The sequence below is a fragment of the Urocitellus parryii genome, chromosome 1 (assembly GCF_045843805.1).
Source record: "Urocitellus parryii isolate mUroPar1 chromosome 1, mUroPar1.hap1, whole genome shotgun sequence".
Lineage (NCBI taxonomy): Eukaryota > Metazoa > Chordata > Mammalia > Rodentia > Sciuridae > Urocitellus > Urocitellus parryii.
The window spans coordinates 178,295,212-178,320,695 of record NC_135531.1 but is presented as its reverse complement, the minus strand read 5'-3'; the positions used below and the strand labels follow the sequence as shown (position 1 = coordinate 178,320,695).

General features: G+C 36.8%; 1 protein-coding gene across 7 annotated transcripts in view; it reads right to left on the bottom strand.

Moving 5' to 3' along the window:
• The window catches only part of Insig2 (insulin induced gene 2), a 30,821-nt gene extending 8,783 nt beyond the window's left edge, over positions 1-22,038 (bottom strand). For 3 of the 7 annotated variants that reach the window (XM_026410578.2, XM_077802273.1, XM_026410584.2), the window contains exons 1-6: positions 17,707-17,746; positions 11,037-11,134; positions 10,094-10,463; positions 3,788-3,912; positions 475-641; positions 199-298 (exon numbers count right to left, since the gene is read on the bottom strand). In XM_026410578.2, the coding sequence (XP_026266363.2) occupies positions 199-298; positions 475-641; positions 3,788-3,912; positions 10,094-10,337 (636 nt within the window). In that variant the 5' untranslated portion in view covers positions 10,338-10,463; positions 11,037-11,134; positions 17,707-17,746. Of the gene's footprint in view, positions 1-198; positions 299-474; positions 642-3,787; positions 3,913-10,093; positions 10,464-11,036; positions 11,135-17,581; positions 17,683-17,706; positions 17,762-22,002 lie in introns of those variants that run through there. The other 4 variants (XM_077802258.1, XM_077802269.1, XM_077802259.1 and 1 more) reach the window with 4 other exon arrangements.
• Between the last annotated feature and the right edge of the window lie 3,446 nt (positions 22,039-25,484).

Sequence of the window (25,484 nt, the reverse complement as noted above, 5' to 3'; positions counted from 1 at the left end):
GAGACAGGGTCTTGCTTAGTTGCTGAGGCTGGCTTTGAACTTTCAAACCTCCTTTTAATGTGATTAAATTCTTCCAAATGATTTATTTCAACCAAAGTACATTTGTTGTCTTCAAAAATTGCTTTCTCTTAAAGGACTTCCATTTAAAGAAAACTCATGCATCACATACAGAAAAGGGAATAATAAGCATCAGCTTACCATTGCAAGTTGTCGACCAATATTTCCCATTGTTATGCCTCCAGCAAAAAAAATACAAGGTAACCAAGAACGAACATACAGAAAGTCTGGAGATGTATATCTAGGATAACAGAAACATTTTAACAACCCACAGAGGAAGTACCTGTACATCTAAAATATTACAATAAAAATAAGTTATTCTGTAGATCATGCTGGATAATGCAATTTCAAAGACCTCAATCTAAATACAGTTATAATTTATTTACCTAGCAATCAAGAACTAAAATGAATACTTACTGATAAACACCATTATAGACTAGCAGTTGAGTGACCACAGTTGCCAAGAAAGCGATTCCTACTCCAAGACCAAAACCACTTCTAGATCTATCAAAAGTCCACCACAGTCCAATGGATAGTGCAGCCAGTGTGAGAGACAATTGTATGTTGTTATCAAAATCCACTTTCTGAGATCAGTGTTAAAGAATCATCTTAAAACTTGTAAAACAGAATTACCTATTCATTTTTCTAAAATAAGAGATACCACTGTTAAAGAATTGTTCATTCTTGAGTATATTCATTCTTTTAATATCATACCTGGGGCTAGGTGGGATTAAAGCTGCCTCTGGAATTTTCCAAATACCAGATATAGAGAAGGCATCTCACCAACCTGTAACCTCACCAAAAAATAATAGCCTATAGACATTCCCAATTATAAGATCAGACCCATTATTTAAGAAATCCTGTCTTTGTTGAACATGTAACTGCAAGCTTTGGAACAGTAGTGTTGTTAAAGAGACACACTTGTGAAAAAGGAAACCAATATTACTTTTCAAACAGGTTTAGAATTACTTGAAAATCATACAGGACTTGAAAATAGAAGAGTTGACAGCTATTTAACAGGGTACCACATTTTCTACATGATTTACTGACAGACACATTTTATAATAATGCAGTTCAGAAACAAGAGTACCAAGGACACAGTATCCCTTTCTATTATGTCAACTGTTCTAGTTTTAATTTGTTGAGGATAAAGCCTTGAAGTGAACATTATCTTGCAACCTGCCAAGCTATTTTGGTGCCTGAGACTTTCTAGTATAGGACAGTTTGTGCAAATATTTTATTTCCGTCACCTACTTAAGCATCTATTCACAAATGTACAGCCCTTTTCTATTCCAAAATCTCTGGGCAAAACGATGCTTTACAAATTCAATTTTCTCATTTCTTTGCTAGAGGATTATACTAAAGGAATTAATTTCAAGTGTCATTAAAAGGGCATTATCTATGTCCCAAAGGCCATATCTTGGCTCTATAACCAGCTCCTTGGGCGGGGGGAAGGGGGGCTACATATCTCACCAAACTAACTGTCCATGCTACAATTAAAGTGAAGTTCCCCCCAAATGCACATAAAGTCATTTCCTGTTTCTTTCAACACCCACTGTTTATCATCATCCTGCACCCCTGCCAGACCAACATCCTGAACACCCAGCTTGCTGACTTCTCAGCATCTCAGGGCTGTTTAGTGTCACTTCCTTAATGTCATTCCTTGCTTAAGTTTGATTTATCAAGAAACCTATAGCTCAAATGGGTATTCTCCCTGGAAAAGCATTTTCTTATTCTTTAGCTGTCATTATACTTACACTCTAAAGGAAATATTTTGAGTGCTGATCCCTTTGAACAATAAATAAATGTTCACATAAAGAGAGGAATTTGCTATTAATGAGGTTCATCTTTGCTAAATAAATTAACTTCAATAAGAGGTAAGCAAAATAATGGGGATTCCAGAGTAAGCAAGTCAAGTATATCAATCTTAAAAGTAGTACCATGTGATTTTCTAAAGTCTAGGGAACCTAATATGAGAAGTCTGTGCTCTAGATTTTGTAAGTATTTTGAGTTTTGCTTAAAGAACAGATAGGACAGTTAAGATGGTTATTTTTAAGGATTTCATTGAGAAAAAAAAAAGTGAAAAAAAGCAAAGAATGTTATATGGAAAGTTTATAAAATGCTAGAAAATGCTATGTAATTTTCACTACTTAAAAACAGAGATTGCAGCCAAAATGTGTGGGACAGGAAGGTCTATCTAACCCAGCAGAAAGAGAGGGATGTGCACACCTACGAAGCTCCTAGAGAGGAAAATGAGAGGTCCCCAGACCTGAGTCAGGAGCTCCGGGGCCTGCTCTCAGTTCTGTCACAGTCCGGCAATTTCTTAGCAAATGACCCAGCCTTTCTGGTATCCATGTGTCTTACATCTTCACAAAGAAAACATGAAGCTAGGTAACTTCTCAGTTCCTTTCTAGATATTACAGTCCATGGTTTTATCTCTTTAAGCACTCCTAACCACTACATTTGTTTTTTTATAAAATCCTAAATGTCAAAAAGTTCACCAAAATAAACATGTTGAAAACTATTTACTACAAAAAGAAACAGAAAACCAAAATAATAACTGTCCCTGAGAGATTTTCAGATTCATAGACCTGCAAGACCAGTGAAACTGGGCACTGTAATTGTTTTTAGAATCCAGGTCCCTGCCTACTTCTGTGGTTTTTGTTCCCAAGTTTATAAAAAACACCTCAATCTTTTGGTGAAAGGCCCAGGAATTAACTTGCCTGATGACCCACCCTCTCTCAGGTTACCTGCCTGCCCTGAGCACAGTACAGTGACAAAGGCGCTCTTGGTAGCCTGAGTCTCACTTCTTCCTCTTTCTGGTTCCCAAGGTTCCTGCCACTTCTACTGCCTAAACCATATCTTCTAGATGAAAGAAGATAGAACTAGCATTTCCCAAATTCTCTTCTACAAAGAAAAGGCAGAGGGTGGGGAGCAGGTAGAGGAAAGAAAGCAGGGAAAATGACAGAATGAAATCCTTGAGGGCAAAACCATGTGTCCTAGAGGAGAACATTTTTTTCTGTGATACAGAAGGAAGCAAGGTAAATGGTGGCTACCTCATTTCTCACTAGAACTATAAAAATATTCATTAATCACTGTGTAAAAATGTCAGAATCTTCAAATGATAAAACTTTAAATGTATGTTATTGGGGGAAAAAGTTATTTTTGGCCAAGGTCTGAGGTAGATATTTCTACAATGCCACCTTTAAGAATATTTATATGTTTTTTTGGTATTGGTTAAGACCAGTAAATGATAATCTGCCTTTTAAAAAATTAAAACATCTCTAAATTAAGAAAAACAAAAAACAAAGAAACAACAACAACAACAACAAAATAATAATATCCAAAGCCACTACATGTCCTTACTGACAAATCTTAAATTAAGAAAGAAAAGGGAAGTAAGCCTTTTAAAATGTACCTGCCCCAGTCTTGGAATTACCAAAACTATATGGAAGTAATTAAATAATCCAGTTTAGGACAAACATGTAAGTTTTTTAAATGTGTTGTTTCTAAGTAGTATTGAATAACAGGGATTTAAATAAAGAATTACTCCCACACCATAACCGCATAGATGCTACCTTGATATTTCATCAATACGGTTCACCTTCTTTTTATGACTAAATGGGCATAATCACACTCTGATGATGGTGAAGCTACAAGGGACGGTTTAACCTTTGGTTTGTTGGAAGCTGCTTTATTATTGCGCATTTCATTACAGCATAAAGGATATAGCACTGGCATGATTTATACCAACAAAGACAGCTACACACCGCATTACACTGGACCACTCTCTTTTAAATTTATGTGGTTCTCCTAGATGCCTGTCAATGCAGGGGTATAATAACCCAATCACAGCTGTAGGAAAAAAAGAAAAAAAATTAAGTCATCTCCAATGTTATCCTGGTAACAATTAAGCTACCAAGAACCACTATAACCTCTAAAAGCATTAAAAAATTTTTTGTTTATAAGAAAAAAAAGAACAAGTATTTAACATCAATCACTAATATTTTTAAACTTACCTTCCCAAAGAAAAGAATGAAGATAACACTACTGAAGAAAGCATTGTAAATGATTATAATAGTATTCTAAATTCTAATAGCAAAACACTCTTAAGCATATGACTCACAATTTAGCAGATTAACCTAGATGATCTATGCTTCTTTTATGCTACAAATATCTATGAGACTTAAGAAGAATCAAACCAGTTAAGCAATATTCTCTCAAACCTCCATAACCCTGAAATAATCTATTAAAATGACATAAACCTAAAGGGAAGCCAGAAACATAAACCCAAGTCATCATACACACAATATTCTGATGGTCCTGGCTGTCCTGTTCCATGAATTAGTCTTGCCCCCACCAGCTTCTCATCCCAGTTTTCTATACCTAGCACCTTTTCCTGACACTTCTGTCTAAGCTGGTCCTCTAATAAGAATGTAGGTCATACTGTAAAAGCAAGGAAAACTCCCAATAGAAATTTATACAGAAGATTGATTCTACAAGTAGAAAAGAATGGAAGACACAGGACCTATAGGAATTACTAATTTTCACTTAAAATTTAAGTTCACTCTTAAAAGATAAGGAGAAATAATCTTAGTACCTGGCTTAGTTTTAAAAGAATATCTTGACTGTCACCTAAATGCAATTACTGTATACAAAATGTCTATGATTGAGACTCAAAATATTCTCAGCCAATTCTTAAATACTGTTAAACCTCAACATTTTATTCATTCATAGAAGAAAATGTAAATGCTGTTAATAAAAAAGACTATTTAACAAATCAAAACATTGTTCAACAAATCATAAAGAAAATGCATTTCCACAGATTAAATTTAATAGGAAATAGCAAAGCAGCTTTGATTTGCTTTCCTCAAAAGAGACTGATTATGCTGCCATTCTGGAAACAAAGACACAACTGTCCCATCAGTGGGAAAGCATATCTAAAATGTCCAATACCACCTATGACGTATGATAAAACTGTTATACCAAAATCTAAGTGCCCAAGGATGGGGATCTCATGCCCCCACCTCGCACCCACCCCACCCAACTTCTCGCTGCCTGGCATTGGTTAGCTACATCTCACAAGCTCTGCATTCAACCTTCAAAGAAAAATGGAAGCCAATTAATATAAAAAAATCACAAGCTCACAGACCAATGGAGCAACATTTGAAAGAGGCTGCCTGACCACCCCTTCCATCTGGAGATAAGATTCTACGACTATGTATTCATTGTCTAGTCCACAACTCTTCTGACTTAAAGAATTGCTGAGTATAGATGGCTCACAGACCATCAAGAGATTAACAACAAATCTCAGCAGTGCAGAGCTCCAACAACTACTAGAAAATTTAAGTTTCATATTACTTTCCTACTTTATCTCACTGCATTGCTAAATTTGTACACATTTAAAATGGCAACTAGTCAGATATGGTGGTGCACACCTGTAATCCCAGCTACTCAGAAAGCTGAGGTAGAAGGACCGCAAATTCGAGGCCAGTCTTAGCAACTTAATGAAATACTGTTTCAAAAGATTTTTAAATATTTTTTTTTTAAAGGGCTGGGGATGTAGAGTACTCTACTCCTGGGCTGAATTCCCAGTATTAAAAAAAAAAAAGCCACTAAAATGCCTAATAGTTGAATTATCGAAATGAATGTTATTTATTTATTTTTTCCTATGGGGTCATAAAACTAACATCTCATCTATCATTCCTCGTTTCTATTCCCCTCCCTCTCTTTATACAACATATAGATAGCTATGGAGATAGGTCAATATATCTGTATCTATCTCTATAGATAGATAGATAGATAAATATAGATCCAGTTTGCCTGTTGCTGAGTAAAATCATATAAGAGCAGGCATTCCAAGTCAATTTTCCTCAGCAGTTGATGCCATAGGTAAAGAATTATCACATAGAGAATACTGACATGTGTATGTGAAGATATAAATAAGTAAAATTGACTATATTTTTATGCATGTGATGTCAGACTTGCAAGTGAGAGACAACTGAGGAGAAAAAGCAAAAACACAAAAAGGAATTTAAACTGCCATGCTGCCAACCTTGGGATTTGCCAATAAAAATCAAATCCATTGAGTATGCATGGTTCTCAGTTGCTCACTGAGAGGGAGAATTCGAGGAAGCTTGTCACTTCCCATTAAATGTCTTCTTTCTTTCTTTTAAATAAAGGCATAGCAGAGTCTGATAGCAATATATACAGCACTGTGAGGCTCTGCCGTCTGAGATCTCAGCACAATATGTCTGGGATTCTTTTCCTCTTCCTGCACTTTTATTTTTTTAACACAAGAGACTGATAAAATCATGTCTGTGTAAAATCATATGAAAACATGGTCCTGATTAATAAGACAGTGCTCTGATGCAAAATTTGCATTTCTTGTTAGATCTTTAAGTGATTTCCCAGGACTAGTTATAGTCTGCCAAGACTAAAGAGAAAAGTTTGTAAAACACCAGTGTAAGTCATGACTTTTCACAGTAATGTGCTTAATGCAGTGAGTGTCACCAAAAGGAACACAGATAAATTAGACATTTTTCAAGGAAAGGGATTGAAAACACAAAGCCACTCAATGAGCTATATACTTCCCTGGAAAATTATGACAGAAGAAGGTAATAGTTTTATTCAATAAATATTTAAGTCTCACAGTACATCTGATTCTTGGTATTTGCTGGGGATTTTAAAAGAAAAAAAGAACTGATTCCAGTTGCGAAGTGAGCACAGACATTATAAAATAAAATGCTGTGTTAGGAGAAGCACTGACAAAGCACAGAGGGGTCCTGTCCTTGCATGTATTAAGGAGATGTGGAGTACTGGACTGTCAGGAAAGTTTCACAGAACAGGTGATCATAGATTAGGAGAACTCAGCAGGTAACCAGCATGGAAAAGGTTTTCTCATCACAGGTAGGCATCAAGGAAAAGCAGATACAACTGAAAACAGCCGGTATTACCAGGAAACCATACACATGAGGCATGAAGGGACCTTCAGGGTCCAGAATGGCTCTGAGAAAGATCAAAGCAGACAAGGGACATATCATAAAGAGAACAATATGGGATGAGGAAAATGATGCCAACACTTTTGTTGTAGAGAAAGGCAATCATTCTTACAGTAGTGAGTATACAACACAAGTCGGGGTGAGCAGGGTGTACAAAATTAGAAGCAGAAAGAGAAAGACTGATAAATGCAAGCAAGGACTAAGAAAGAGACGGAAGAAAGATGCAAAACTTGGAAGCTGAATATGGAAGGTGAAAGGGAGAAATCTTATAGGACTATCCAGGAATGGGGTGATAGACTGCATAACTAAACAGAAAAATTTCTTTCCTTTTTAAATGCTTAACGCATTTTTTAAAAATGCATTAGGTTTGGGCTCAACTTCGATGCTTGTGATTCTTTGAGGCAACTTCCCAATTTAGTTATTCCCAGGACTGTTTAAATCTTAACAAAGATGCCTTTGTGGTCCTCAATAACGTTCAAGAGGTTTTTAATTCCAGTTCTAGTATACTGCACACATAAGAAAGGTAATCAACTTATAACATCGGCATTGTTAAACGAAAAATAGAGAACTGAGAAAAGGGAAAATAAGATCAAAAGAAGTTTACCCGACTTCTCTTGAGGTTCCTCAAGAAGCACCACTTTTACCCAACCTGCACTATAGGGAATGAGAGCAAATGAAAACCAGAGGCCTTTCGTTTTATAGATAGAAAGCAGTGATTCTGGTGACCCTCCAAAAGGTAACTGTTCAGTTTGTTAGTTGGACAGGAAAATCAAATGATGACTGAGTTTTTTCTGACTTAATGATGCTAAGAATCTTAAAAGTTTGAAAAACGCATACCAACACACACACACACACACAAAAATACACATCACATACACACCAAAATTCACCCACACTATTTTCTTATATCATTTACTTCCTTTTTTTCCCCTGATATTTTCCCTAAAATGACAATGGGAGGTTGAGAGATTATGCAGCAATCCATTTTCCATCTTTGGTAGCTTCCACAAACCTGACTACTCTCATCCACTAAACACCATGAGCTACCCAACAAAACTGGTAGCAATAGTTGACAAGTATCTAGATTTCCCAGTGCCTTTTGTGAAAAAAAGGTCCCTCATTACAGGTACAGAAGGACCAGGCAATATATGTGGCTGGATTCTCTCCATAATGGACGTATAATGTAACCTCAGCCAAGTTCCCCTGCCCTGACCCTGAGTATTCAACCCATGCCGTATATTCTATCCAAACCTAGCACCTCTTGAAAGCTGAGGCTTGAAAAGAGGCATCCCAACTAGTGGGAAGTATGAATTGCTTTCACACTTGAGCCCAGCCCCACCATTCACTGGCTTAGAACTCTGGGCTCATTGATTTCCTCTTTTCATCTCTTCATCTCCTAACAGGCACAATGCCACCATCTCTATCTGAGGTTGTCCTACAGAGCCCTGAGGTTAGGGGAAACACTTGTTAAATTAGGAAACATGCAATAAGGAAACTTTCCTGCCTCTAGCCTTCCTTGTCTCTATCCTAAAAACACACGTTGTTCCAAGTCTTGTATGACAGCAAGACAGAATTATACATTAGAAGAAAATAAACAAAAAAACTAGAAAAAGGTATTGGTAAAATTTTATTTTTCTCTTCTGAATATAAGTGAAATAAAACAAAAATACATGAGAAATAGCAGATAGAGCAGATAGTGATAAAATACAACTTACAGTTTCTTCTCTTTGAACAATTTTGCTAATTCTCTTAGAGAATGGTAATCCTCAAGAAACCAAAAAGCATCAACTTTACAAACTACTCTTTCAGTGTGAATGCTGCAACACTCAGACATCAATGTATAAGCCCCGTGAAAACCTTATCACACAGTGTCCTTCTATCCATGCATTTGGATTACATAATTGTCCTGTAGGTTTCATGAGGTCATTTTAAATGTCTTACAATTTGACCCCATCTTTTGAATTCACCCTTCTACCTCCAGTTCTACTATGTACACCCAGAAAGACCTATATTCTGTTCATGTATATTCAGCAGGAACATGCAAAAAATCAATTTTTTGTCTCAATCTCAATCAGAATGTGCTTTTACCATAACTATTCCTCCCTGCTATCAGTTATATAAAATAGTATTAATCTATTGGTCCTAGTCATTAGAAAAAGTTAATCCATTATGGAAGCTCAGTATTAATAAGACATTCTGAAATGCTCTACTTTATCCATTACATGCCATCCAGACTTTATCCATTATGCCATCCAGCACCAAAAAACAAACCAAAAGCAACTAATAGAATAATAATGATTTTAAGCAAGGAGAATCTACTTTATTGATCTCCAAATATTTATTACTCTTAAGGTATATTTAATAAAAACATACAAAGGATAAACGTATACCAAAAATCTAAAAAACAATACAAAGACTTAAACTTGAATTAAATTATTCCATTTTTTGAGTTTTTGTCAACTTCAAAACAAGACTACATTATATACATCAAACCCTTAGAATCAAAGAGCAATAATCATCATCAAAATAACTTAAAATAAGACTTACACAAGATGAGCTGAGCTGAAGGAAGACCAGATTAAGAGGTTAAATGCCTCATCCTAAAGGGAATCAGGATAGTTTTTAGGATTAAATTTTAAAAGTTCAAAGGACACAAAGAAACAAGATATAGAAGAGTACCTACTCCATGGTTCCACTGATATCACACCCTATAATAGGCAGAAATAAAACTTTGGTGACAGAAAGGAGATCCGAGGGAGCCTAAGGATGTAGGGGGGGAATGGACTAGAAGAGAATATAAAAGAATTTTAGGGGTGACAGACGCATTCTATAGCTGGATCATGCTCATGGTTACATGACTACATTCAGTTGGTGCATCAAATTATTCATTAAGACAGATTCACTGTATTATATTAAAATTATACTTCATAAAACTGATCTGGTTTTTGTTAAAAGAAAAGTTTATTGCTCAGAAAACTTCTATATTTATTTATCCTATTTCCTTTCTAAGCATTGCAGAAATATCCTACACATACCTGAAGCTGTGCCACAGCATGGTGGTACCCACCATGCAGAAGAAAAGATGCTTGCAATCACATCGGGTGGAAAGAGTGTCACATTTCTCTGAATCTGAAGCAAATTTAACACTAACGCAAGAAATACTCCAATAAAAAAAAGGACTACTCCTCGAATCATCAAGTTCACACTCTGGCTAGTGACAGATGAGATATATGGGCCACACTTTTTCGACCCAGGTAACTCCGTCTCTCCTTCCGCCATGGTTTCATAAGTTCAATAAGCTGTAGGGGTGGGAGAGTACCAGTTGAAAAGCTCCACTGTTTGTGAATCAAAGCAGATGATGCTTCAACAGTACATCTTGTCCTAAAGCATGACCTACCAGAAATCCTGCAAAAGATAAGAAAGAAATCAGTGTTTCTGATATATAATTGTATATTTTTTCTTATTTCAATACTTGTTCATTTAAAAAGATAAATAATGAAATGACAAGTTTGCAAACTCATTTATTTAAATTAGTTATTTACTAAATAAGAAAAGGTTTTAAAGTATTTTATATGCATGATATAATAAAAAATAAAGTGCCACACTAGTATTTTACTAGAAAAGAATAAGTGGCCCAAGAGACCTAAAGATTAGAACAATTGTAAAAACAGCTTGCCCCACTCAGAGAAAAGTAGAACAGATAATCAGAGTCACTTCCAAGAGAATCAAAACTTGCAACTTGCTGCATCTTCTACCTAAATCTCCAAGTGCATCAATTACAATAGGGTGTTTTACACTTTACAGAAAGTCAACATATTGTGATAAAAGATTTAATTTTCCACAATAAAATGTGGCTTGTTCATGAAGACAACCTCCATGAAAGAACAAAATGATTCATTTTAATGTTTAATTTGATACATTTAAATTTTTACACAAAAGTATAAAAACTGGACCACCATGCACTCTTGACACACATACCAGCCACTGAAGTCAAAGGGGACCATTCTTCCCGAGGCCACATCTGTCTCTCACCCTGGCTTCAACCCAGTCTGCCTTAGTTGCAGTCATCAGAGTGACTGTGAGAAAGTTGGAAGAGGAAGCAGAATAGAGGAAGCTAAGACAATGAAGAACAATCTCATGACTAGATTTGGAGGAGTTTTATCCACCAGGCTCCTAACTCCGAAAATCTCAACACTTTGCTATTACAATCAGTCTAGGTATTTGTTCACTTCCCTAACCAAAGTGACCATTATGGTTTGGATGTCATTTCCCACCTAAATATTCATGTGTTGGGAGCTTGGTCCTCAGTGTAGAAATGTGGGGGAAGTGGAATCTTTAAGAGGTGGAGCCTAGTGGGAATGCCGCTTTCAGAAGGGGCTACAGGACCTCAGTCTCTCAGGCTTCCTGTTTGGTGACATGATCTATGTCTCACACCTGTGCTCCAGTCGTCTGCCTCAAGGTCTTCAACCAGACCATTGTCGATGCTGACATCATGCCCTTAAGTTGCAACAACTGTGAGCTAAAACAAAACAACAACAACAACAACAAAAAAAACAAAAAAACTATTTTCTAGCCAGTGGGGTGGCCCAAGCCTGTAATCCCAGTATCCTAGCATCTCTGAGAATGAGGCAGGAGGAACTTGAGTTCAAAGCCAGTCTCATTAAAAGCCGGGCACTAAGCAACTCTGTGAGGCCCTGATTCTAAATAAAATACAAAATAGACTGGGATGTGGTTTAGTGGTTGAGTGCCCTGGAGTTCAATCCCAGGTTCCCCCCTCAAAAAAAAAAAAAAAAAGAAAGAAAAGAAAGAAAGAAAAAAGAAAAGAAAAAACAACTATTTTCTTTATAAAGTCTGCCTAACTCAGGTATTTCATCCGAGTAACACAAAATGGACTAATGCAGTTGTTTTTCCTTTGTGTGTGTTTAAGACAAATAACATGTGAGGCTTTTATGTACCTTTCTAAGCACCTGACGTGATAATCCTTGAACCCTAACAATAACCTTGAGAGGTAAACGCAATTCTTGTGTCCACTTCACAGGCCACACAAGGAAGTTTAAGCCACTTGACCAAGTTTACATATGTAGGAGGAGGCAGAACTGGGATTCAAATCCATGTAGTCTAAGCCCATGCTCTTACCATGATGTTCAGCCTCCCAAACTGTCACATATGCTTTTGTTTTTTATGAATACTAACAATTTTTAAATAGGAAAATACTACACAGGCTGTTTTTTATAATTTGCTTTCATCCTTCCCAACTACAATATATCTTGGGCATCTTTATAAGTCAGTACTTAAGTGATATTTCCTTTTGATCCCAAAGCAGTTTAAAACTTTAGATAGCACTTATAATAGCTACCTTATAATTATATGTATAGTTGCTTTATGGGTTATAAACTTTACATGTAGGTCTTATTCACCCAGCAAGGTTCCTGTTTAGCCCACAGTGGGAGCTCCAGATATTCCTGCTTGTGTAGTTAAATTGGGCTTACTCTTCTTTTTTTTTTTTTTTAAAGAGAGAGTGAGAGAGGAGAGAGAGAGAGAGAGAGAGAGAGAGAGAGAGAGAGAGAATTTTTAATTTTTATTTTTTAGTTCTCGGCGGACACAACATCTTTGTTGGTATGTGGTGCTGAGGATCGAACCCGGGCCGCACGCATGCCAGGCGAGCGCGCTACCGCTGAGCCACATCCCCAGCCCCAAGGGCTTACTCTTCTTAAATCAAACTATATTGGGTTAAGCAGGCCTTCTGGAAGGCCTTTAATCATCATTTAAAATTCATTGCCTTTGAGTTTCCAATTTTCAAACTATCTTATAAATGAATTTTGGAACAAAACTCAACTGTAAACTGCAGGAGATGGGGCTGACATGAGAAATAACCATTATGAAAATGAGAATATTTGTAAGTACTAGTAACTTTTACAGCTTATCAGCTCCATGTGATAAACAAACAACAGGCTTTGATACACCGAAAGATTTATGCCCAACACTCAAGGGGGAATACTGTCCCTAAGCTGATCCTTACAATCTTAGGTAGTTTATAGTATAACTGAGCTCTACAGTATTTTGGACTGCAGAAAATAGTACATATTACAGCTGATTTATGGGAAAACAAACTCTAAATACCAATTGAAAATGCCCAGAAATCCTTCTGAATAGGTATTGTAGACTATTCCTGCCATGGTATGGTAAACAGGTATATTAGCACATCATATGTTCTAGACATTTATAGCAAGGATCAGTAACCACAGAATTCATCATGATCATCTTCTTCTTTATCACTATTAATAGGCATGTAGTAATTCAGAGACCATTCATTCTCTGTGCCATAAATAGAGTAATTCTGATTTTCAAATAATCCTAAAGGTAGGAATTATCCTCAATTTACTCATGAGGATCCTAAGTCAAAGAGATTTTGCATTTATTTATTGGTCATAGGACATGCAGAGTTAGAACTGGAATTTTACCTCAGGTCTTATTCCCAAATTTATTCTCTTTCCTCCATACGCTGAATCCCACTCCACCTACTAGACCTGGTTCTTGGCACATGGGTCTATATAAAATTACTTGATTACTGAAAGAGATGTGTAAACACTGGGAAACCATATCAACTGCAACATAGTCTCTAGGTACAAATGCCAATGTGAGTAGGAGACAACATAATAGCACAGAGATGATGAGAATAAATGTAAACATCTTGAAATTTTTTAAAGTACTAGATCAAGGTGAAAATTACAGTACATATTACAGCTGAATTATGGAAAAACAAACTCTACATGCCAATTGAAAATGCTCAGAAATTCTCCTGAACAGGTATTTCAGACTATTCCTACCATGGAGATATTTTAAAGTAAAAAAAGAAGCATCTCAATGGATAAGTAAACACTTTTTGGCTAAGTACACACTTTATGATGACTTTGCTTCCCAAACTTCAGCCGCAAGGAAACCCCACTGACTCTGCTGCAGGGACAGATATAAGAGGATGAATTTATGTTCCAAGTATGTTCCAAATCTAGTGCAGCACTTGTCTCTGTGAATTTTTCCAAACAATAATAGCAAAAAAATTATTCTTAATAATATTTTAAAAGAACAAAATAACTTCAGTTTTAGTTGTGCTAGCTCCTATCTCACAATCATTTGCCAGAATTTGTCAGTGTACCAGCACTGAGGACAGTTGTCCCAACAAGTCCTTGTTATGTGAAACTGCTCTAAGCCTTGCATATTATTTAGCATCCCTGTCTCCTGCCCACTAAATGCCAGCCTCCCCCCATCTGAGATAACCAAAATTGTCCCCACATTTCCAAATGCCCCAAGGGAGGCACTGTCTTCCAACTGAGAGCCACTGATTACTAGATACTTGTTTCCTCATTCTATTTCAAGGCTGCTAAAGACTTTCTAAACTGTCCATCTATGTTTTCTACCACAGCTGTTTATCCACCTTTTCCTGGCAGTGCCTCTTCATAATTTCCTACTTCACCCCACAAGTTTTCTTTAAAAATAACAACATTTGTTTGATGTATGTTTGAATGTGATCCAAAAAGCTAACTTAGTGTCTGCATCATAATACAATGGTATGTAATTACTGAGGACAAAAATAAAAGCTACAATGCTTTACAATCATTGTATTCTAAAATTTAAGAACCGGAAAGGAACTCAGAGATCATCTACTCCATAGATGAGGGTGTTTGACCCTCAGACTAATCAAAAACAAAAAACTTGTACATGTGTGCATTTTTCTAAAAGTTCTACAATTTATATCAAGTACTCAAAAACTCCATTAACTAAACAAAGCTAGATTTAAAAGTTCTCTTACTCTCCTGGCAAGGCAAATGGAACACAAAGGGGTCAAGTGAATTGACAAGATCAAGATTGTACTACTGGATCTTTTGACTATAAATATATACAGTGAACCCCTGGAAATGACCACACTCATCAAAGTGTGGTCAAAGGGATAGGAAATTCCTTAAGTCTATTCACCACCCCCCTACATTGCAACAACAAAATTCCTTTAAGTGGTACAGGGCTTGCCTAACACGTGTAAGAGCCTGGGTTCGATTCTCTGCACCACATAAAAAATAAATAAATAAATAAAGGTATTGTGTCCAACTACAACTAAAAAAGTAAATAAATATTTTTTTAAAAAGCATGTTTATATCAGTCATGCACTTAGGAGGGGTAGTTATTTTAAAGGAAAGCTCAAGGGAATTATCATTGCTTAATTTAAACATTACTCTTAATATCGAAAAGAAATCTGATTCTCCAAATTTTTAAAAAATATATCTTTAAAAAATTTAGATTATTTAAAAAATAATTTTCTGATCAAAGAAGAAGTCTCTGGTATAGATACTGTTTAAAGGGCAGTATCTCAATGAATCCTCAATGATAATTTTGTTAATAAACAGTCAAGTGCTTTTAACTCTATTTTACAAAATCAAATAGGCTAGTTGAATTTCTAAAATCACAAACTGTTACCAGGTAGTAAAAGGTCGAGGCCCAAACACAGACTCCATGACTTCCACTTCACTACATTGTCTCTGTCTATGAACACCATATAAATACAATTTAAGGACCACACAGGAAACAGTTTTTAAAGTTATTTTGATAAATTACTATTAATTCCAAACTAATGTTTTCAATCATTTAAAAAGACATACTTTCCAAGGGACATAAAAAAATTCTACCTTGAGTCCTGAGCTCCAATTTATATAAAGTATGTGAGTGATCAAAAAGAAAAATAGTTCACATAGTTTGGCTAATCAATGACAAATCATCAATACTGGAAAAACATCATTCCAGGTGTCTACCTGTTAATATTATTGCTTCAGACAAATAAAAGAGAGTTCTAAGCAATTCTGGGCTCTTTGAATGAAAATCAAAGTTTATACTGACCAGTGAAACAACTCACAGACAACGGACATTTTTGAAAACAAACACACACAAATTCTCCTAGTAACCTTAAAAAAACTGGTTGTGTTTCAACAATTGCAACACTTCCTAGAACCAAAGAATAAGATCATTCATCTTCCGATGATGATTAGAAGCCACAAAAGCACATTTGTTTCCCTCATATTACCCTACCCTGTCTCTTCAGGTGCTAGCTCAGATAGACTACTAAATAATAAAGTTAAATCATGTCTTTTTCATCATATACTCTCATTCAGAATGGCATTCCCAATATAGAATACTCATTAACATTAGAAAAACACACAAATCACTGAAATAGTTTAACTCCCATAAAGAATATAATGTAACTCTTTTCTTAACATTAAAAAAATCAAACATATAAAACATTAAGCAAGCAGCATTTACAACTCCTTGCTGGTTTTAAATTATCAATTTCCCTCCCTAAAAAAGTTACTCTATTATTAGGGGTAATTTTCTGATAACAGTAAAAACAAACTGTCTTTAAGTGACTGAATTCCATTTTACCCTTTCATTTTCAATGCAACCATCTGTAAAAGCAACAGTTGTCAGTTTTAGAAGAATCTGTTTCCCAAGTGTACATGATTCCCAGCTTGGTCAATTTCCACCAGATATGAACTGACTACTAGGAAAAAACACGCCATGATAAATCACGGTACTGAACACAAGGTCCAGAGATAGAATAAAGGGCAAAAATAGAAGAGTACAGTGGCCACTTAGTTTTCTGTGGGTCACTGATTAGTGGAGGTATTCTTTCAATCAGTTGTTCAGTATCAATGGCAAACCCAAAAGTCGAAAACACAGTCTAGCTTATTTGGCTGCCTTCGTTTTTTCTGCAGCCAGGACTGCAGCATGTCTTCCTCAGCACTCCTGGGCTCTACTGCAATACTGACACTAGCCAATTTCAGCCGCCCAGCTGTCAAACCTATCCTTTCTTTTAACTCACAGATCCTACAAAACAGCAAGCTTTTCATGGTATATTTTCTAAGACAGTCTAGCTGATACCATTCTTTAACAACGCTTTCCAACATTACCTGGACATCAGTTATTATCATTACTAGTTTTAGCACCTTCTCTGCCCCCATCCCCATCATCCGCATTGCTTTCCTCTTCCAGGATGCCAGACTGAGTGATCCTAAAATCCCCATAACTATTATCAACTGATCTCTAGACCCAGCCAAAAGTTCTCTTTGGTTGTACCCACACATCTACTCCAAAGATATTCAATTCCAATCCAAAATGCCAAAGTCCTACTCCTCAAACCAATGTTGTATCATTTGGGTGGGTTCTAAATTTACCAGGATACCTGCCTAATTTGAATCCATCCCCCACCCCCCAAGTCTGTGTCTCTCTCCCCAGCTACCAGCCACCCAAGGTCCTGACAGCTCTATGCTTGACAGCTGGCCGACCTCCACCTCCATCAGATCTCCAGGGTCGCCCTTCCCGCAGTCCCCCCACTCCGACACTCTTCCTTTGTCCCTGAGCCTCGGCTCCCCCCCACGACCTCTCTCAAGCCCGCTGTCCTCTCCTGGACTTCTCCGACCTCTCTCCAGGTAAGCGGAGCCCCTCGCCCTGCAGGCCCCATCTGCGGTCCGGGATCCCCACACCTGCCACCAGGATTCCCGGCTGCAAAAAAACACAAGTGGTTCCTCTTCTTGAGAGCTACGCCTTTCCTCAGGCCGCTTCCCTCAGCAACATGTCACCTGCGCTCTTGTGGGAGACCCCAACTCACCCCCGCCTCCGCCATCTTCTGGGACCTGCCCCCGTCCCCCCTCCGCCTCTTCCTTCTCCCCTCCCACAACTCCGCCGGAGCTCCACTACGCCTGTGCAGCCGCCGTGCCGCGCGCTGGCGATCGGGGCAGAAGAGCTTCCGGTTTCCGCTGGAGCTGGCGGAGGGGCTAAAAAATCGGGGCAGCAGGGCTTCCGGGCTGCAGGAACTTGGCTGCTGGTGGGAGGCGTGGACCGTGTAGGTGGTGGGAGGCTGCGGGATCAGCTGTTTGCTAAGTAGACGGTTGTGGGTTGTGACGGGTGCCCCGATCCTGTGGGCGGAGTAAAAGAATCGTGCAGTGACACACGCACACCGACAAGTAAGATGCAGTCCTCTGCTTGTTCCTCATCTGCGAGCCGGGAGAGTCGCGGGCTATAGAGGATCCGCGGCCAAGTTCTTCAGGATAAGGCGCCAGCTCTCACTATATAGTGCTTTTGCGGAACTTTACTCCTTGCTCTTTCTTCCCTATGAAGCCATAATTTATTTTGAAAGAAAATACTTGATATTTCTCTCTCATCTCCATCCTGTAGCACTTTTCATTCCTAATCGTTCCTTAAGGACGACCAGGTAATGTAGTTTAAGGGCAGTCGTTTTCATAGGAAGGGCTTTAGAAATTTACACCAAAGTAGAGAGACCACAGACATTAAAACCCCTCATTGTCATTAGTATTATACCCAGTGAATCTAAAACCTTACTTTTAGAACATTAACCAGCCCACACAGAACTTTGGAGATTGTGAACGTGAACTTTTGTTTTGAATGCAAGTGGTGCCATCAGTATATAAGCAAACCATATATATATGCCAGAAGGCCTTGATAATTTTTAAAAGGAAAAAACAAAATCTCTCTTGACTGTATTACATTACTAAGCTATTCTGTATAACACTTTTTTGGGTGTCTTAACCCAAACTACACTATGGATATGATCGTACAGCAGTGACCTTAAGGAAAGTTTCAGATGAAATGTGGGCCCAGAATAATTGCATAACAGTTGGTTAAACTCCTTCGTTTTCTTTTATTTTGAACTGGTAAAGGATAAGGAATTTATTGATGTATTAGTAAAGAATAAGATGTTTGTCGTTGTTTTGTTTTGCTTTGCTTTTTTCAGTGCTAGGGATCAAATGCTCTGCCTTGCTCATGCTTGGTAAGTGCTCTACCACTGACTTATATTCCCAGCCCAGTAAGATGGCTTTTTAATGTTTCTAATCCTTTTATAATATAACACATCTATTTCTGAAAAGTTAAAGAGAAACTAAATTTGCAACAGAAGTATCTGAGTATTTATATAACACTACTTGTTTTCTGTTTTCCCTAACTCTTAAATATAGTTCCTGTGGGTTTTTACGTTACCAATAAAAGAAAATATGGGCTAATTATACTAAATGGAAGAGGAGAGGAATTTTAAAAGGAAAAAAGCATCCAGAAAAGAGACAATAAGTTCAAATTGTCCTGCCTCATCATGGTTCTCATTAAAGCACCATGAATCCTATATGTACAATTCATTCCTACCCCAACCCAGCTCTTTTAAATACTTAGAAACTGCCTTCAAGAAAATTCTAATGGAAAATTTTAGCCTAGTAAGGCATTTATTTTAGTTTAAATATTTATAAATTGCAAGGAGGGACAGGATCTAAAACTAAAGAAACTGGTGTGGCACCAATTTCTATGAGTCTGACATCCATTCCAGTAATTTCTTTGCGGTACAAGGCTGAATTTAAAAAATCCTTAAGAGGAATACAAAGGGCTGTTTTTGTCATTTATTAGATTTGAGCATGGTTTTCATGAAAGATGTGGTCTTTAAGTGGACACTGAATATAAATATGCAGATATGTAAAGCTGTGGGATCTCAGAGTTGGAAAAATATAAAGTGGATTAGAGAACCAAGCACATGGAAGAATGTGTGCTGAAACATGAGATCTTGATGTAAAACTCATGAAATTGGGTTAAATTTTTGTTATCATGGATATGTTAAAATCCTAAATTAGTTGATGTCAGAATATTAATTAAGAACCTTAGATTACTTTGAAATTGATGTAATGTCAGTGGAATGCAGGTGAGGGATTCTTGAAACCCAGATTGTGTTGGTGTTATAAAAACGTGTGTAGTCATGTCTGGTAAATCTCATTTTTCGAGGCTTTCAAGGTCTTAACTGTAAAATGAAGGATTGGTTTAGATGATTTCTAAGGTCCTTTTTACTGATAGAATTATCAATGATTTGAAAATACTGCAGCTTCAGAGAAAAGTTTTTTTCCACTAGCCTTACATGTTGTTTGATCTCCTAACCAAAAGATCAAAAGATAAGTTAGGAAAAAAAAAAAAAAACTCTTTCGTTAGCTAAAACAAACACCCATAAAATTTATTTGCCTTATTGGAATGAGATATTGTTAGACTAACATTAATTATTGCCTAAGGGTTTATGACTGACTATGCTTTACAGTAAACTTCTCAAAACTTTGGACTTGGAAACCTATCCAAATTAAAAACATTCAAAAATTCAGGAAAAGAAATGTAGGCAGTTTTCCTGCTCAATAGCTGAAATTCAAAATACTAGAGACCACTCTGGTTTTTTGTTGTTGTTGTTGTTTGGTTGGTTGATTTTTTCTTTCTTTCTGGTGTTTTGATAAGGAATACTGCTGAGGTTTAAATGTGGTTTGTCCCACAAAGGTTCATGTTCTGGAAGGTTGGCCTCAGTATGGTGATGTTGAGGTGGTAGAAACTTATATAAGATGAGGCCTATTGGAAAATAATTAGGTCATGGGAGCTTTCTCCTCATGAAGGGATGCTGCTGCTGGTCAGGGTGGTTGAGATCTAGTAGAAAGGGATTAATTTTTCAGAAATCAGATTGTTATAAAAAGAGTGACCCTGGCCCCTCCCTGGTTTCTAAGTCTTTGTCTTGTTGTGTGATCTTTCCTTCTTGCAATGCCTCCACCATGATGCTCCTACCATGTTCTCATGTAAGCTGAAGGCCCCCACTAGAGGCTGAACCAATAAGGCTCCTTGATATTGAACTTTCAGCCCCCAAACTGTAAGCTAATTAAACCTCTTTTCTGTAAAAAGTATTCAGCCTCAAATAGTTCATTATAACACACAAAACAGACTAATACAGATACATTTTTCTGAGGGACACACACACAAAAAGGAATTTTGCCTCTTTGAGATTATAAAATGGGTCATTTGTTAATCCACTCATCCCGCCAACACATGTGACCTGAGCACCTCACAGTTACCAGGCACTGGACCATAGGAAGAAAGCAAAACAGGTCAGGCATCTTGCTTATAGTCTAGTAAGTCAATGTTAAATTAACATGTGCTTACAAATGAGACAAGTGCTATGAAGATGAACCATCTCCATATTGCAGTGGTGCATTAAGGAAATGCCTGGAATGTGACTTGAAGATTAAGAGGGATATGCCAGAGCAGGATGAAGAGCAAGTGTGAAGGCACAAATGTGGAAACTTCGTATACTCCAGGAATCGAAAGGAAAGCAGAGTCACTGGAGGGGAAGAGTAGCCATTGAGAAGGAAGAAGATTAAAAACTCAATTGTTGGGCTGGGGATGTGGCTCAAGCGGTAGCGCGCTCGCCTGTCATGCGTGCGACCCGGGTTCGATCCTCAGCACCACATACCAACAAAGATGTTGTGTCCGCCGAGAACTGAAAAATAAATATTAAAAAAAAAATATCTCTCTCTCTCTCCTCTCTCACTCTCTTTAAAAAAAAAAATAAATAAATTTAAAAAAAAATAAAAACTCGATTGTGTATTAACATCATGATTGACCACTTATCGTATGCCAGGCACTGTGCTAATTCACCTCATATGCTCAAAACTCTTTTGAAATAGATACCAAATAGTAGATGAGAAATTAAGGCTAAGAGTTGTTATTCACAGTCTTGGCTGTATATTAGGATCATCTGTAGATCTATTAAAAATTTTAGTGTCTGAACACCACCCTCTTATATTCTGATTAAATTGGGCTAAAGAGGAGGCCTTTTAAGACTCATTGTGCAATCCTAATGTAATCTGAAAGTAATCATAACGTAGTGAAGAGCTGAGAATCGCTGGATTAACATTACTTTGTCCACAGTCACTTAGCAACTAAGGGTAGAGGAAGAGAAACTCAACCTAGATCTGATTGATCCTGAAGCCTGTGTTCTTAGCCACTCATTAGTTCCCTGTCCACATTCAGTAGTATATAGAAAGCAATTTCATGCTAAAAACTGTTCAACACTGAGACAGAAAGATGAACAAGATTGAGCTCTTACCTTCAGGATTCACAGTCATAAAGTAATAAGGCAGAAGTCTCAATAAACCAAGCCAGCCCATGTAAATAGACAAGTTCACTGAAAACTTTTCATGAAATCATATATGTTCTGCTGTTTTAAGCTAGATTTGTCTGGAAGGTACCTAATGGGAGGGAATCTAGGTAGGCAGATATCGCAATTGTCAGCTATGAGATGTTGCAAGCCTGAACTGAGGCAATGGCAGAGGTCACAAAGAGAATTGGCAGGACTTGCTGACCACTGATGTGAGGGTGATAAAAAGATAGAAATGGAGATGTTTTGAGTTTGAGAAATCAAGTTCATGTGGCACCATTGGTCTAGAATAAGAATGCAAGAATTGAATTTGGGGTTGGATGAGTTTGAAATATTTTGAAATTCAGGTAGAAATATCTAGTAGGCAATGACAGTGTGCAACTGGAGGTCGAGTGAGCAAATGGACCTAGAAATGAACAACTGGAATTACATTGTTTTAGGAGGTAGTTGAATATGCCATGTCTGACATTTTTTAGAAAAGATAATAGAGATTGGGGAAGGAAAAAATTCTGACATTGCCATACTTGAATATGTCAATAAAGCTATTATTTATCTGCAGTGATATTGAACACAGTCCACTTATGATTCATATCCATGATGAATTTTTAATACTTTCCAGACTTTGCCTGGCCTCATAGCAAATGTAACAGATGATACATAGCCATGGAATGCAAACCAATTTTAAATATTGGCTAAATATTTAAGAAGAATGCTATATGATGCATTCAGAAATGTAAAAGAAATACATCTTAGAATAGTGTTTCCACACAAGTAATTTTTATGTACCTCTAGTTTTGACTTAAATTATTTTGATCACAATATTACCTACAATGGTTACAATGTCCTAAACTTAAAACCATATAGATAATTTTTAGGCTGAAACTCCTATGCATCTATAAAACCAATGCATTTGCAAAAGCATAAAATAGTTTAGCTTAAAATTATGGTAATGTAAAAGATATCTTCTTGAAATTGATGCATGACATAAATATTGAAACAATTGCTACAGAACAGAATTATTTCAAGATAAAACATGATTTTAATACTCTATGTAATGTAATGGCTGGATTCTCTTTCCACATTTCTCTGTTAAACCTTTCTCTGTTAAACCCTTGGCCTTCATCTTGAGCACATAATTTTAGTTCACTTCTGTTTTGTTTTAAAAAAAAAGAAAGAAAGAAAACAACCTAAGACAATTGCAGGTCAATCTTAAGAGAAATCATGTGGCAATATCCTGTTAGAATGTGTTCAACATGGTTCAAAATGTGCTTCTATTAATGTCTTAAGGTTATATAATTTGAAACACATCACTTCAAAATTCTCTAAAGAAATGTGGACTACTGAGAATATATTCATGCTGCCTAACAATCTGCAAATGCCTCTTTGGGAAACAGTATTCTAGATAATCCAGTGTCGTTAGATTTCTTTGCCTACTAAAATTCCTTAGGATAAATCTCTAATTTCTGAAACATCTTCCATAGAATTAATGTCAGTAGGCATTTTGTGGGGGATAAAATATAGAATTCTGTGCTCATTTTTGGAGAGCATGGATTAAAAAATGTTAAATACATGTTTTCCGTATGGGAATTCTGAGATTCTTTAAGATGCCAGTACACCATTTCACCCATGGAATATTTGTCTTTTTCTCAACTTCAAAACATTCCACAAGACTAATAGTTGACTCTGATTATATATTGTCAAGTAAATATATCTAGAAGAAGTTGAAATAATGAATTTGCATTTTATAGTGAAAGCCATTCATGGGATCATCTCTCATCCACCAATCCTCATGTGCATAGAGAGTAAAAGAATCATCAGGATTATGAGACTATTTTCAGAGTCTTGTATAGTGCCCAGATCAGAATATGGCCTCAATAAATATTTGTTGAATTAATATTTTGTTGTACTTATTTATCTGTTTTAAACTAATAGTAGTTTCTCCTATTTTGGTTTCATGATCTATGTACAGATTCTGTAGAAAATACTGTAGTCACAAAACTATTTTTATGTAGTTTGTTCATTCATTCGTTCTTTTTGTGTGTGTGTGTGTGTGTGTGTGTGTGTGCATGTGTGTGCCAGGGATTGAACCCCAGGGATGCTTAGTCACTGAGCCACATTTACTGCCCTTTTTATTTTGAGACAGGATCTCGCTAAGTTGATCATGGCCTCACTAAGTTGCTGAGTATGTAGTCTTTTTTTACAATCCAACAACTGCATTGTTGTAACTATTGGTTATATAAAAAATATAGGTTCTTATGTAGTGAATAGTTATCCTGAAGTATGATAAAGCAACTTAATCTGAGAATGTGCATCATCTGACTAGCCACTATTAAATGATTTATCATAAAGTAAGTTAAAAATTCAATTTCTAGGTTACACTAGCCATATACTAAGAGTGCAGTAGTCACCTATGGGCAGTTTATAGAACATTTTTGTCCTCACAGAAAGTTCCACTGGATTAGATGATTTACATAAATTTAGCCCTCTCAAAATACTGACAAGGTAGAAAACAATAAAAAAGTAGAGTCAATATAAAATCATCACCTATCAGCTACCTGTCAACCTAAAATGTATAAGCTTTTTTTAGCCTGATGAAGATAGAATTATGCAGTCAAAGGGCCCAATGGATTTAGATTTAGAAAAAAGTGAGTTATGCCATCTTAAACTTTCAGACTGGTACTAGCCCCTTCAAGAGGGACACACCAATTTCAAAAGGCAATTTGGTTTCTCAGCAAGAATCAAGAGCAGGTGGCCTCCAGAAAAGCTATAGCATATAACATTGGTCGGGCTGTGGTGCCAACTCTCCCGCTGAAAACAAAAGTGTTTGTTGAAATGTATTTTAAGTATTGTCTTAACAGCATCAAAGCGCTGAAAAGATAAAGAGGCCCAATCTACAGGAAAGTGGTACCCCAGAGAAGTCAGCACAGTGAGGAAGCTACTATTGAACTGAAAGTACGAGCTGATTTGGGAAAATGGAAATTCTGTTTCTACAGACTTTTCAGATGAGAAAAAATGTGAAACCTCAGAGCCTGCTTAATTTGGAAGTCAGATGCCTCAAACTTGAAAGGTAGGACCCCAAAGGACAGCACCTTCAGCATAAGGGTTATCTCAGAAGTACAACTTTGCCCTATCCACCCAGGAAGTTTAAAAATAGAAAATAAGTACCTGGAAAAATATAGCTACAAGCTGGCCTACAGGCAAATTTGCATCCCAAATTGACTTCACCTCAGTACATCCCAAAACTTCATGTCTAATCTTGTTTCAAGTGATATTAGACTGATGGGGTCCAATTTTTTGCTGGCAAACTGGACCTTTCTAAACGTTTGTTTCAAGTCCTTTACCAATATCTAAACCCATATCTAATATATCTGAAAATAATACCTTCATCATATTCCTACAGTGTTTAATTCATTTGTCATAGGAACAAAAAA